The 15,125-nt window shown below is 39.6% G+C and overlaps 1 protein-coding gene across 1 annotated transcript in view; it reads left to right on the top strand.

Moving 5' to 3' along the window:
* Nucleotides 1-15,125, top strand: part of ELMOD1 (ELMO domain containing 1) — a 67,842-nt gene that overhangs the window by 18,395 nt on the left and 34,322 nt on the right. The window contains exon 2 of the mRNA XM_054512324.2: nucleotides 4,142-4,243. Within this exon, the coding sequence (XP_054368299.1) occupies nucleotides 4,227-4,243 (17 nt within the window). The 5' untranslated portion in view covers nucleotides 4,142-4,226. The remainder of the gene's footprint in view (nucleotides 1-4,141; nucleotides 4,244-15,125) is intronic.

Here is a 15,125-nt window from a genome sequence, read left to right as displayed (position 1 = left end):
AAACACCTTGTCTAAAGCTACTTGGCAAGTGGCAGATCCCAGATATGAACTCTCTGTCTCTAAAACTTATGCTCTTAACTACCATGCACTCACTGCCATGTTTGCTGAATTTTCCCTTAAATAGTAAAGCTCCCTTGCAGTATTAAACTATGTTATATTACCCAGCACGATGCTAGCATTAAGAATTCAAAAAGTGGGGCGCCTGGGTGGCTCAGTTGGTTAAGCGACTGCCTTCGGCTCAGGTCATGATCCTGGAGTCCCGGGATCGAGTCCCACATTGGGCTCCCTGCTCGGCGGGGAGCCTGCTTCTCCCTCTGACCCTCCCCCATCTCGTGCTCTCTCTCTCTGTCTCATTCTCTCTCTCAAGTAAATAAATAAAATCTTTAAAAAAAAAAAAAGAATTCAAAGTTTTTTTTTTTAATGGATAGATTCAGGAATACTTACGTAGATGACAAGAAGCTGAAGTATTATTTCACTTATCCCACATCATTATGAAAATTTTTTAGATAAACCAGTTTTCTAGATAACAAATTAAACCATTTAAGGATATAATTATGTTTATTTTGATAAAATCTCTCTGAAATGTATTTCATTCTTTATTGCCTTAGTAATACAACTCTAATTTATTACCCTAATCACAAAGAACTATTGTTATGAGCAACAAATGTTGTATACACTATTTAGTATTTCCTTCTGGATTGTGATTTTATTTTTTTTTAAGACTTTGTTTATTCATTTGACAGGGAGAGAGACAGCGAGAGAGGGAACACAAGCAGGGGGAGTGGGAGAGGGAGAAGCAGGCTTTCCGCTGAGCAGGGAGCCCGATGCGGGGCTCGATCCCAGGACCCTGGGATCATGACCTGAGCTGAAGGCAGACACTTAATGACTGAGCCACCCAGGCGCCCCTGGATTGTAATTTTAATTACCATCTATATGCTGAAGAAGCCCAGATCTTTGTCTCCAACCGGATTTCTCTCCTGACTTTCAGATCCATGTATATCCACACTACCACTTGACCCTGCAAGTTCAGAATGACCCAAAGACCTCCAAATACACCTAGACCCTTAGATCTGCATCTCCAGAATTCCATTTCTTAGTGTAAGTTTCTACTGTCTAGCCATAGGGATAGGCATAATGTTTGACGACTCCTTTTCCTCCACTAATGTTCCCTAATCAGTAAATTAACAAAAGTCCATTTGATTTTACCTTCTAAGTATCTCTCAAATCCATCACACTTCTTTCTCTGTCCATTGCCCTCTCTGGCCACTAGTATCTCTGCCTGGATTGTTGTAACAATCTAAATGGTGCCCCTACCTACAATTCTAACACAATCTAACTAATTCTTCATACCACAATCAGAGTATATTTTTAAAACTAGAAGTCTGGTCATGTCACATCTCAGTTTGAAAACTTTCAGTAGTTCCCCATTGCTCAGGGGATGAGGTTCAAATGTCTTCAATATTGCTTACAAAGCCTTCTGAGACTTCTTGCCTTTCCATATCTTGCCATCCCTTTTAACCTGTCCCTCTCACCGAGCACAACTAGGTCATAGAGAACATTTCCTCTCTACACGCTGTGTATTCTCTTCCTTCTAGGATTTTGCATGTGCTGTCTGGGGAGCCCCTGACCCCTACATCTAAAGTATGCGTCTCTCATGCTCACGATCACAGCAGCTGTTTCCACTTGTAATATTGTGGTTAAGTACCCATTTGTTTCTATCATCTTCTCTTCTCTCTCCCTCAAGGAGACGGATGGAACCCATGCCCACCTGTTCAACCTGTATCCCTAGCACCTAACTTTGTGTCTAGAGCAGAGTAGGCACTAACATTTCTTTTATATTTTAGTATAGTTTTAGATTTAGAGAAAAGTTACAAAGACAACACAAAGAGTTCCCTCACACTGGCACCCAGTTTTCCCTATTGTCAACATCTTACATTAATGTGATACATTTGTCACAACGAATGGACCAAAGTTAATACCTAATTATTAACTAAAGCCAGGCTATTCAGATTTCCTTAGTTTTGTTTTTTTTTTTTTTAAGTTTACTTATTTTTTAGTAAACTCTACACCCGGTGTGGGGCTTGAACTCATAATCTCTAAGATCAAGCATCACATGCTCCTCCAACTTAGCCAGCCAGGTGCCCCCAGATTTCCTTAGTTTTTAACCTAATGTCCTTTTTCTGTTTCAGGATCCCTTCCAGGATACCACATTCTATTTAGTATCCGTGTCTCCTTAGGTACCTCTTGGCCTTGACAGTTTCTCAGACTTCCCTTCTTTTTGATGATCTTGAGAGTTATAAGGAGTACTGATTGAGTATTTTGTGGAGTATTCCTCAATAAGAATTTGTCTGATGTTTTTCTCATGATTAGACCAGGTTATGAGTTTGGAGGAGGAAGACCGCAGAGGTTAAGTGCCATTTAGATCACCTCATATCAAGGGTACAGAGTGTCAACATGACTTACCACTGTGATGTTAACTTGATCACCTAGCTGAGGTAGTATTTGCCAGGTTTCTCTAGTGCAGGGGTACTAATTTCCCCCCTTTCCATTTTGTACTCAGGAAGTCACTACACTATGTCCAGTCCACATTCAAGGGGTTAGGAGTTAAGCTCCACCTCCTTGAGGGCAGAGTATCCACATAAATTATTTGGAATTCATTTGTACTAGAGACTTATATATTCTTTATTTATTTATATCAATATGCAATCATGGATATTTATTTTCTACTTTGGGCAATAATCCAATACTACTTTATTTTGTTACTTAAATAGTTCCAGCTTTGTCCATTGGGAACTTTTTCTGTTGGCTCATGTGTTTATTTGACATATCCTTGATTGTCTGTCTTTCAAGCACTCCCTTACCTTCTGGCACAAGACACTTCAGGCTCACCTTGTGTACTCCCTGCCCCTGCCCTAGAATCAGCCATTTCTCCAAGGAGCGCTGGTTCCCTTAATTGTAAACTGTATTCAAAACCACGATCTGGGCTCTGGGTAGGTACTAACACTTTTTAATACAAAACCAGATTCATTTTTAAAAGCCACAAAAGCACAAATACTAATGTATCTTCCCACCACCCAAAATAAGTAGATGTTTTTTCCCTTTGTTTTGCTTCAGATATATGTTAAGAAATAAAACACGAAATCAAAGGCCAGTTTTCCCCAGTGGCCTTTTCCCCAGTCCTAACCCCTTCCCTCGCCACCCAGAAGCAACCACAATCTTAAGTTGAGGTGTAGATCTCTTTTTCAAGCATTCATGGAACAGTTACAGAAGCATATGTATTAAAGGAAAAACCTGGCTTTTATTTGGGCTGAGCTGCCCACCTTCTTGGGCTGTTCTGGTTGGTAGTGGTGAGTGTGCGCCGAGTCACGTGTCCGCACTTACAGCCCTCGCCCCGCTCTTACATGCTGGGGCTGCGTTCATCTCTTCTCTCAGTCACCTCCAGCCACTCTCTCTTCTCTGGTCTGTATACCTTTCCATCTCGCCCCAACTTGCTGCTTTATAGGCAGCTTCTGGCAACCTCCCTGTCAGGAGGAAGAAGACCAATAGCCCGTAGACTTTGCGGAAGCAAACTATAAACCAGAAAGTGCTAGGCAAATGGAAAATTTTACTGTTTTGTTCAAAGTGCCAAAAGGGGAGGGGAGTGGGGGCATAACATTCATTTGTATGAAGTACTTGGCTCTTTAACATCTAATTTTTAGCTTAAAGACATTACCAGTTGCTTCTAGTTACTTTTGAGCTGTAATTCTGTAAAGTTGAGGCTGCCAGATCTAAGGCCACCAGATATCTAGAAATTAGGACAGTTAATTTCATGATTCTCCATTTCTATTTTTCTTACAAATACTGTTCTTCAAAATATAGGAATAATACCCAAAACAGAGAAAACCCTTACTATTGAAGAGGTTGCTTATGAAACGAATTCTTTCTCCAGCAAGGGACCTACAATGAAAGACTAATTATGTAACTATAAAGTGAAAGCCTTTGGCTCTAATCTCCATCCACCGAATTGCAGTGCTATGTGAGCAGTTTAGTTGATCATGTTCTGGGTGCATAGCACATTATCTGCTTATTAAGGTAAGCAGTAATCTTGGGTTTGGGATTTCTAGCCCCATTAATAGTAAATATATTAAATTTCTTCCCACAGCTTACACTTACTCTGACAAAGGCAAGTTTGGAAGCAATTACTTGGGGACAGTTTGGATAACACCTAGATAATCAAAACGGGCACAATGAAGCACTTCCTGAGGTAAGTATTTATGGCCTGCTTGAGCCCTCTAAAATGGAGACACTTCCTTCCAAATTAGGAAAATAGTTCTCTGTTCACCATTTGTAATCCTATAACCAGATCTCTTAGGATTGCATAAAATAGCATTTTACTTTAGCTAAGAATAATTTGGTCACAAGTTTCCTCTGCTGCCCTATCTGAATACTGATGCTAAGAGAGCACTTACCTGTAGGAGATTATAAGAGAGCACAGGCACAAAAGCAAGGAGCAGGTGTACTTTGGACAACCTGGATGCCATGTGTCTCTAAAGCCTTAAGGCTGAGGTTTGAGGAATCAGTAAGTAGTTAAGGAATCAGTATAACTGTGTGGAATCATTTTCCTGAAAAAAGTAATTTTAAATATTCCTTAATTTAGATTTTGGTTAGCTGGCTATTCATACAGGCATTTTCAAACATTCCTTCTTGCTAAAAAAATATATATATATATGCATATAAAACATACATATATACACATATATATATAATATACGCATTCTAAGCTTTTGCTCTTCCTGCCTCCTTGATGCGTCTGAACTCTGCATTGTTGGTTCCCTCAAGATTGTGCTGTATAGAGTAACATATATGCTGGTGTGTTCCGTAGTGATATTGTACTGTTCTGAAAGCCATTTGGCTAGACCTATAATTATAATTATTTTTAAGAGTATTTAACAGCCATTCACAATCCATTAATGAAATTCCCAGAGAAATTTTACATCATATTAAAATACGACAAAATAGAGTTATTCTGGTCCCGAAAGTTAGAAAATAATACGTACTTTCCAGAATATTAAGTTTCTTTTCCTCAAGATAGCCTACCTCTATTACACATTCCTGCCCCTTGCTCTGGCTGTTTTCTCTAAGCAAATAATTAGTGGGCTCACTTCTTTTAGGAAATGATTTCGTTCTTTTAGTGGCTTCCATTTAAGATTTTCTTTCCCTCACTGATTTTGATTGCATCACTGTGTCTGGAACACCTAGATCAGTTTGTGTGGGATTCACTGTGTTTTGGTGGGGCTACTGGTCTTAGAATTATGGAAACCTCTCAGGAGGTCACTGTTAAACCGTTTACAGGCATTAGCTTTGGTTTTATTGTACAGAATACTCCTCAGCCTGTTTATCTCAGCTGTGTAAAAGGGTAGTATTTGAAAAATCACTAGGACATATGCCAGCAAAGTACTGACCTGACATGACTGTGGTTGCCATGGTAATTAACCCATCTACTTACACATTCTATTTATGAATCCCTCCTGAACGTAAACATGGTGTCTTTTAGTTGCAGAAGGTTTTAGTGTTAGATGAAGCTTAGAGGTCAGGAGCTCCTTTTGAAAAGGGGGAGATGGTAGTGGTGAAGTCTGGAGCAAGATTCGTCTACTGGATTTCTTCTTCAGAGTCTTCATGTAGAAAAACTTGAGCAGCCTTACAACCAGCCATTTTAGGAGAAATAGTAGCATTTGTTTCTGTTAGTCTTCTGGTAAGCTGAATAGCTACAACACTGTGTCTAGTACAGATGAGAACATTTTTGGAATTAATTTGTATTTGGGACTGAGAACTAGTCTGGTAAAAACCTGCTGTGACTTCACACAGGCTAGCACCAAGAAGAACAGAACCAGCATATCCCAGTCAGTTCCATGTTCTGATACAAATCCTTCTCTTTCAACTCGAGACATATGTTTTATAAATATTACTTGACATTGATCATTTATATGAAATGGAAGCTAGGGTAACAGATTACATATCAAGAAAGAAACTTGAGGATTTTCATTGACCACTGGTTTTGAAATAATAAAAGGAAACTCAATCACTGCCCCAAGCTGATTATTGCTTTGGCTTTAGTTTGTGTTTTTAATGCTTTTTTATTGTTATAATGTGTGTGTATTCATTATATGTTGGTGTTTTAATGCTTTTTATTAAGTTATAATGTACGTATTCACTATATGTTGGGGTTTATGGAATCGGAAGGATAAGAGGGCAAGGAGAATTACCCTGAATTACAAGCTCTATCGGGTTATTTAAGATTACCTTTTTTCCCCTGTAGTCCCTTTGCACAGATGTGGGACAATTTCGGCAATCTTTTGATTGAATCAAATCTTTTGATTGATTTGAACCAAAGAGGAGGCTATGTAAACACAGCCTGAACAAATTAGGTGTTTATTCCTGAGCTCAGCAAATACATTATGCAGAAAAAGGAGTTGATTCTGAGAAGAATTCAGTATTATTTAAAAGCCCACAGAGTGGTTAAAATCGGTCAGCCTCTGAGTTGCTCTAGAATGAAGTGCTTCATGTATAGCTCCAGCAGAAATGAGGTTAATCTTAAACCAAGTTGGGGTAAAGAATGGATTTTTTTTTATAAAGATTTTATTTATTTATTTGAGACAGAGAGAATGAGAGAGACAGAGAGCACATGAGAGGGGGGAGGGTCAGAGGGAGAAGGAGGCTCCTTGCCGAGCAGGGAGCCCGATGCGGGACTCGATCCAGGGACTCCAGGATCATGACCTGAGCCGAAGGCAGTCGCTTAACCAACTGAGCCACCCAGGCGCCCCTAAAGAATGGATTTTAATCCACAGTTAAGTGACATGATACCCACACTCCACTCTTTCTAGCTCACTGCTGCCATCAGTGTGACTGTCACCAAGTGTATCAATGGTGTAACTGTTCAGAGCATAGCAGGGTAGAGAAAATATTTGATTAAAAAAACATTACATGAAATATTAGAAATAACTGCCACAGGATTAGTACACCTAGCTGATGGGTATATTTGAAATGGAGAGTAGATATAAGATACTGGATAAGTAACCTGTAGTCATTCAATGACTTTAGCCATGGTCTGCATTAAGGGAATACAAAGATAAAATGCAGAAGAAAGTGAATTTATGGGGGCGCCTGGGTGGCTCAGTTGGTTGAGCGACTGCCTTCGGCTCAGGTCATGATCCTGGAGTCCCAGGATCGAGTCCCGCATCGGGCTCCCTGCTCGGCAGGGAGTCTGCTTCTCCCTCTGACCCTCCTCCCTCTCATTCTCTCTGTCTCAAATAAATAAATAAAAATCTTTAAAAAAAGAAAGTGAATTTATGTAGATGATCAGAAAAAGAGGGGGAACTTTTTGAGCCCCAAATAGAACTGAGGCTTAGGGTTTAGTTTATATATTTTATTAATTTTAATTAAGTTGATGTATATAATAGGGATGGCTTAAAACTTGTACTAAGATCTTTTCCCATGCTAGGATTTTTTATTGAAATTGTATTTTTTACAGTTATCAGTACATTATGAAATTTTCTAATAAAGGGAATCTTTTAAGTCACTCCATGTAAATAATTGCTTCCAACTGTCCTAGTCTTGGGATCTCACTTTCTTGGCCATGGACTTCACTGCATACCTTTTTCCCTTAGGCAGAAGAGCAGGAAGGAAAGCATCTGTCACACTCACACCTCCTTGGGAGAAATTTTGAGAAATAGAACAAATTTATACCCAAGTGCTGGCTATAAAGCAGTGAAGGCGGGGGAGAAAGTATTTTACTGCTATCATTAGATAAATAAAGGCTTCCAACTAACAAAAATATCTGTAAATTGGTTTTTTAAAACATTCACACTTGATTAATATCTCGGTCCACTGATTCATTTAGTAGGCACTTACTGCTAATAATTCTAGTAGTATCCCACATTCTTAATTTTTATTTTCTCTTTATAACAATTGTAACAAAGTAGGGATTACTATCCCTTTGTACAGAGCAAAGCAAGAAGGCTTAGCAAAGTTAAATAACTCATCCAGGGGCACACAGATATTTGAAGGCAGGCCTGTCTGCCTTCAGAGATGTTTCTCATCATTTCTGCACCATGTTACCTCCTCACTCTGTGCCTGTTGTGAGGTGTTGTAGGTGACACAAAAGCGAGTATGTGGGGACCTCTGCTCCAAACCTACCACGTGCTACAGAGATGAGGCACACACATATAAAACTCTGATATAAGTAGGAATGTGCTCACTAATGTGCCACAGGCATTTTGTGGCAGGAATTTTCAGGGAAGGCTTCACTGAGGTGAGGCTGAGGGAAAGGAAGGACTAGAAGTTAGTATTTTTAATGAAGGACAGAGGGTGTGGGAGGTGGAGCAGACGCTGGGAAGGAAAAAGGGCTGAGAAAGTGTGACCAGCTGCCACAAGCAGCAGGTGGTCCAGGTTTATTGGCTGTAGACCCTTTTTAGGGTGAGTAGAAGAGAAGCGGCAAAGATAAACTTGGGGCAGTTCTCGGAGACCTTTGCAGGCCGGGCGTAACACAGCCCAGGAGCATGGTAACCTTTTCAGCCAGACCTACAGTGGGACTTGAAGAGAAGGGAGAGTCCGATGAAAACTCTTTTTGCCTTGCGACACATGTCTAGCCTTCTCTCAGAGCCAGAAAGCTAGCCCATTCCCTTCACCTGACGAATGAGAGGGCAGAGACCCAGAGAAGCAAAGTATCTTGTCCGAAGTCACATAGTTCAATAGTGGCAAATCGAGGCTAGAATGGAAGTCAGGCTTCCAGACACTTCCCTACTTAATCAAGCGGTATTTCCACTCAGCACCAACCCATTCCCACTACTTGTAAAGGGCAGAAGGTGTGTACAGTCATGCATGTAGTTGTTCCAGAATTTGGTTAACTTTGCTTGAAACAATGACTGAGCTTAGGAAATACAGAGGCGGAGTCCTGAAAAGGGGAAGGTTTATGGCCTGAGCATCCAAATACCTCTCTCACTGGAGACCGGTACTTTTAGCCATAGTTTTCTCTTTCTTAGGACACACACACACACGTGCATGTTGATCATATATGTATATACATACATGTGCACACACACGTACACATGTATGTATATCTACACATACATATATTTTAAATCATCTTGTTCCCTGCATTCAAATAAAACAACAACAAAAAACTGTTTCCGTATCCTTGTTGAAATATGTTAACCTAAAAAGTTTTCTAGGCAGTTTCCTGTGGGTGGCCTCACCATCTAGCTGTGTTAGAGCTCCACTGTCGGCAGCCCTGCTCTCCTGCCCCTTTGTTTTCCCTCAGCTTTTCAAGACTGACTCTTGGCCACTTCACTGTTCGGGAAGCTCTTCCTCCAGAGCATGAGCAAGATAAATGAAAGCCAGGGACACTCAATAAGTGTTGGTTTGCATTTCATTCATTGAACTATTGCATGTTTCACTTTTGTTCTGAAGGGAGGAAGGCATACTGATTTTCCATGTTGTTTCTGCCTCCTTGTCAGGAAAATCAGTCGCCAAGAGCTGGCTTTCCTGTCCAATCTCAGAGGAAGGTACTTTCTCTCCTCTGCCTCTCTAACACTCTGGACCATTTCTTTTATAGAATTATCACACTGTTTCTGTTTTTACTGTCATTTTCTTTACTAGACTAGAAGTTCTTTGTGGATAAGGGATGGGCATGGGATTTGCAGTGACATTAAGTTCTTAACTCCTATCCACCTCTTCCCTCTGCCATATCCCCACCCCCTGTTCTGTACTACACAACTTCTCATTTTGTATTTGTTCAGTTCCGAGAAGGAACTTTCAATGATCATTTTTAATTTTTCTCCCCAAGTCATCTCAAATCTCTTTCCTTCAGGTACTCCAGGTCTTTAACTCAACAGATATTAATATATTCATAATACTGAGAACATCCTCTATGTAGTGAATCTGTAAGAGTAACAAGCCAACTCCTTATGCCCTCTAGAAGATTTTGAGGCCTATTATGGACGATGACTTTTTAAAATTTTTATTTTATATTATTTTATTCTATATTTATTTATTTTTTATATATTTTTAAAAATATTTTTATTTATAATAAAACTTTATATTTGAGATTATGTTTAAATACTTTAGTTTCTTTTTTATTTTTATTTTTCACTTTTATTTTATTATGTTAGTCACCATACATCACCAGTTTTTGATGCAGTAATCCACGATTCATTGTTTTCGTACAACACCCAGTGCTCCATGCAGTACATGCCCTCCTTAATACCCATCACTGGGCTAACCCATCCCCCCACCCACCCCAGAACTCTCAGTTTGTTTCCTCAGAGTCCATAGTCTCTTATGTTCATCTCTCCTTCCAATTTCCCCCCTTCATTTTTCTCTTCCTTCTCCTAATGTCCTCCATGCTATTCCTTATGTTCCACAAATAAGTGAAACCATATGATAATTGACTTTCTCTGCTTGACTTATTTCACTTAGCATAATCTCCTCCAGTCCCATCCATGTTGATGTAAAAGTTGGGTATTTATCCTTTCTGATGGCTGAGTAACATTCCATTGTATATATGGACCACATCTTCTTTACCCCTTCATCCGTTGAAGGGCATCTCAGCTCTTTCCACTGTTTGGCTATTGCAGACATTGCTGCTATGAACATTGGGGTGCATGTGGCCCTTCTTTTCACTACATCTGTGTCTTTGGGGTAAATACCCAGTAGTGCAATTGCTGGGTCATAGGGTAGCTCTATTTTTAATTTTTGAGGAACCTCCACAATGTTTTCCAAAGTGGCTGTACCAACTTGCATTCCCAACAACAGTGTTAGAGGGTTCCCCTTTCTCCACAACCTCTCCAACATTTGTTGTTTCTTGCCTTGTCAATTTTTGCCATTCTAACTGGTGTAAGGTGGTATCTCAATGTGGTTTTGATTTGAATTTCCCTGATGGCTAATGATGTTGAACATTTGTCTGTTAGTCATTTGTATGTCTTCTTTGGAGAAGTGTCTGTTCATGTCTTCTGCCTATTTTTTGACTTGATTATTTGTTTTTTGGGTGTTGAGTTTGAGAAGTTCTTTATAGATTTTGGATACCAGCCCTTTATCTGTAGTGTCATTTGCAAATATCTTCTCCCATTCTGTGGGTTGCCTCTTTGTTTTGTTGACTGTTTCCTTTGCTGTGCAGAAGCTTTTTATCTTGATGAAGTCCCAAAAGTTCATTTTTGCTTTTGTTTCACTAGCCTTTGGAGATGTGTCTTGAAAGAAGTTGCTGTGGCTGATGTCGAAGAGGTTACTGCCTATGTTCTCCTCTAGGATTTTGATGGATTCCTGTCTCACATTGAGCTCTTTCATCCACTTTGAGTTTATCTTTGTGAATGGTGTTAGAGAATGGTCGAGTTTCATTCTTCTATATATAGCTGTCCAATTTTCCCAGCACCATTTATTGAAGAGACTGTCTTTTTTCCATTGCATATTTTTTCCTGCTTTGTCGAAGACTATTTGACCACAGAGTTGAGGGTCCATATCTAGACCATAGATATGACCATAGAGTTCTAGATCCATATGCTCTAGACCATAGAGTTGAGGGTCCATATCTAGTCTAGTCCATACTAGATAAACCATGAATTTATTTATTGTTTTAGTTATCCCTCTGTCAGCTATCGCTCTCTAAGCCCTCAGATAAAATTTCCCTGGAATGTAAAAACAGTGCCCTTTGCTCTAGCAATAGAATTTGGAATGGTGTCAATCCATGATAAATTTCTATCACTACTTTTCAAAGGCAGTGTGATCTTCATGCCCAGGGCACTGGGCTCGATGGGGGGAAACATTCTTGTTCTTCTAGAGGCCCACAAATGGTTGTGATTTCATAATATCAGTTCATGCATCAGGTCCTGTCCAGCCTCTCTTAGTAGTAGCAAGCTCATTATAGAGAGGGGCCCATTGACTAGGCCAAACCCCTACTGACAAGTTAATTTCCAGTTGATTGCCAGTGCCCCTAATTAGCAACTCCAACAGAAAAACTAGTTTTTTAAATATCATTTCAGAAAATGCATGAAATGCTGAAAACATTGAGCAGTTTGTTGTTCTTTATGGCCACTTAGATGGAAAGTGTTTCGTGTAGGAAACTGTGGCTTGGCCAAGAAATGTGATTATTTTGTATGTATCCTTCCTCACCAGTAGTGTACCTCTTATTTATTACAGGATTTCTTCAAGCAAGAATTCACTCTCATTAGCAAACTCATTGAAACTGTTCAAAATAAGCCACTTTTCTCTTACTATTCCAAACGAAGACGTCAGTCACAAATTTAAGATGCTAGAGTAGTGTGGCACTACAGGTGCCCACCCTCCCCCCCACAGGCAGGGGGCTGCATGGTTCTGGGTGATTCTCCCATCTCAGGGGCCCCATCCCTGCTGTGTGGATTCCTCTAACAAAGCACCACAAGACAGGAGTTCGCTTTTATTTGGTGTTAGAGATATGATCCATTTTGAATGATTTACATCGGATGGCTATTCTGGTTCAAGCCAGAGAATGGATGTTAAATAACAGAAGTGTTCATAACTGCCTTGTGGAAAAACACTGCTGTGAACTCCACCATAAACCTTACTCAGCAGCGTATTAACAAACAGTTGTAATGAAAATGTTGGAAATAAAACATGCATAAATAGTTCTTATTATTAAATCAGTTTCTCCCAGTGCTTGTGCAAGGCATTCGTTGTTAGGAAGCCACAATAAGTCCTTCTGGAACACCATCAAAATGCTGTGATTAAAAAAAAGAAACAGAAACGAACACAAAAACTGTTGTCTATGCATACAATTATTAAAAACAGGACAGTGATCAGTATTTTCTCCTAGTACTCTTGAGAATGTTATTGTTGTTCCTACCAAATGTAGATCTTTTCAGTAGTGAGTTGAGAATCTTCCATCAGAACTAAGAAAATAAGTCTAGTGTTTTAAAGAAAAAAAGCAAAAGATTCCTCTAATTAAAAGTAAGCCTCTTGTTTTGGTGAGTTAGGCCAGGAGGAAAGACCAAGCAGCATTATAAAACCTCTGAATAGTGTGCAGATGGTGGAGAGGGTGTGGCTATAATTCTTATTCTGAGAGTAGGAACTTCCTTCCTTCCTTCCATCCCTTTTCACCTAAACCAACCGTGGATCAACTTGAGAGCATTTGAAGATCCATTTCTTAAGTTCTTCCTTTTCAGGGTAAACATGCCAAAATATTGTCCCAAATTTCTCCCAAAATATTTAATCATGTTTATCCTCCTCTGGACCTTCAACAGTTTTTTCATAAACTTTACAATATGGGGACTTAAATAGGTCCAAAAATTTTAAAAGTAAGCCCCTGGCAACACCCAATGGTGAAGAACAGCCATCCTGAGATGCTCATAGGGAGGCTTTGCTGATCTGGTCCTATCCAAGCAAGTTGGATATTGTTTTTGTCATCAAAGCAAGGCTTCCAAAGTAAAGGGCAGCACTGGTGTTTCCATCTCTGACCATGCCTTAGATTTATGATCTAAATGCAAAATAAATTATATTTGTCAAAACACTGACCTGATGATCTAGCTTGAAAAAATACAAAGTACCTAGCAAAGCAAGAAAACACAGTGCCTAGCATAGTGAGCTGGCATTTTAATGAAATATTTGTGGGTGTTTTGGCCCATTAGGAAAAAAATTAACATAATATCCTTCATAATTAATATTATCAGGACAACTGGCCCAGAAATTACAAAAGAGTAAAGAAGCAGTGTATAAATGTCACTCTGCAAGTGAATGGGCATTTCTTGTGCACAGTTCGTGACAGTGTTTCTGTGACTTTTTTGAGAGGGATGCGGTATACCTCAGAGAGATGAGCCCAGAGGGATGATGCAGCATCTTGAACCCCTCACTGTACATTTCCACTGGGTTTTCCAGTCTTTGACAGTAGGAACCTCCTCAGGGGAGTTGAAAAAAAAGAAAAGAGAAAAGCAAACAGAACATGATGTCTTTTCTCTCCTTTTATGTAAGGCTGTCTTAATGCAAAACAGCTCCCCAGGCATTTTCTTCTCGCGTGCAAGGAGGCCAGTGGGAGAAACTACAGATGGGCTAGAAGCCACTGTACACCTGGACACGCCCTGGCCCTAGGAAGACACTTCTAGGCCTCAAGCCACATCTTTGTATGGATCTGATGGAGAAGTTGCATGGCGGAAACTTTCTAGTTTAATTTAAGCTACAAAATGGTCTGGTGGCTTGAACCCTAAGTAGAGTAAATACAAAGATACTCCCTAAACAATAATCAGAACCCTTTCGTCTATGAAGATTTGGTACTACAAGAACCTGATTGTCCTAGGAGTCCTGGCACATGAACTGAAGAGGCTTCGTTTGTGGCGTTGGCTCCTGTGCTAGGCAAATGACATGTGCACCATAAGGACAGATCATGGAAAGCTTTTATCCTCAACTTAGTAACAGGCATAAAGCCAACCTGTAATATCATTACCACTTGGCTGGTGACCAGTTAACAAAGATATTGCTCAGTCTTTTCTTCTGGCATGGCGGTCTACTAGGTGGAAAAACAGAAAATTTTTTCCAAGAGAGAAAGTTGAAGTTTCATAAAATTTCTCACTCATCGAATTAAAATGTTCCTCTAGCAGCCCCTGGGTGGTTCAGCTGGTTAAGCATCTGCCTTCAGCTTAGGTCATGATCCCAGGTCCTGGGATGGAGTCCTGCATCGGGCTCCTTGCTCAGCGGGGGAGCCTGCTTCTCCCTCTGCCCCTAACCCCAACTTGTGCGCGCTCATGCTCTCTCTCTCAAATAAATAAATAAAATCTTAAAAAAAAAAAAAAGATGTTCCTCTAAATTTATTTTTAGGTTACCTTTTTTGGGAGGAGGGAAGCTGATAACCTCAATCCTAATACCTTTTAGGATGTATTCGACTAAAATAGTTGAATTTCAGATTTTATGAGATAGTAAATCCATTTTTTATCTTGCAGCAGAATCTGACTTCACATAGATATTTTATATGCATTTCTGTAATGGCTTTTGGTGATCATTTTATACATTTTAATTGTTAAAACCTTTTTTTCTTAAATAAAATAAAATGTACAAAAGGAAAATATACTTAGCCAAAAATGAAAATTAAAAGTACTCATAATTCCTTTACCTAGAAATACCACTGTTAACATTTT

The sequence above is a fragment of the Mirounga angustirostris genome, unplaced genomic scaffold, assembly GCF_029215605.1.
Source record: "Mirounga angustirostris isolate CCGP_5_RB_7025 unplaced genomic scaffold, mMirAng1.0.hap1 SCAF_13, whole genome shotgun sequence".
Classification (NCBI taxonomy): domain Eukaryota; kingdom Metazoa; phylum Chordata; class Mammalia; order Carnivora; family Phocidae; genus Mirounga; species Mirounga angustirostris.
Note: the sequence above shows the minus strand (reverse complement) of the source record. Positions and strands in the feature narration are given on the sequence as shown.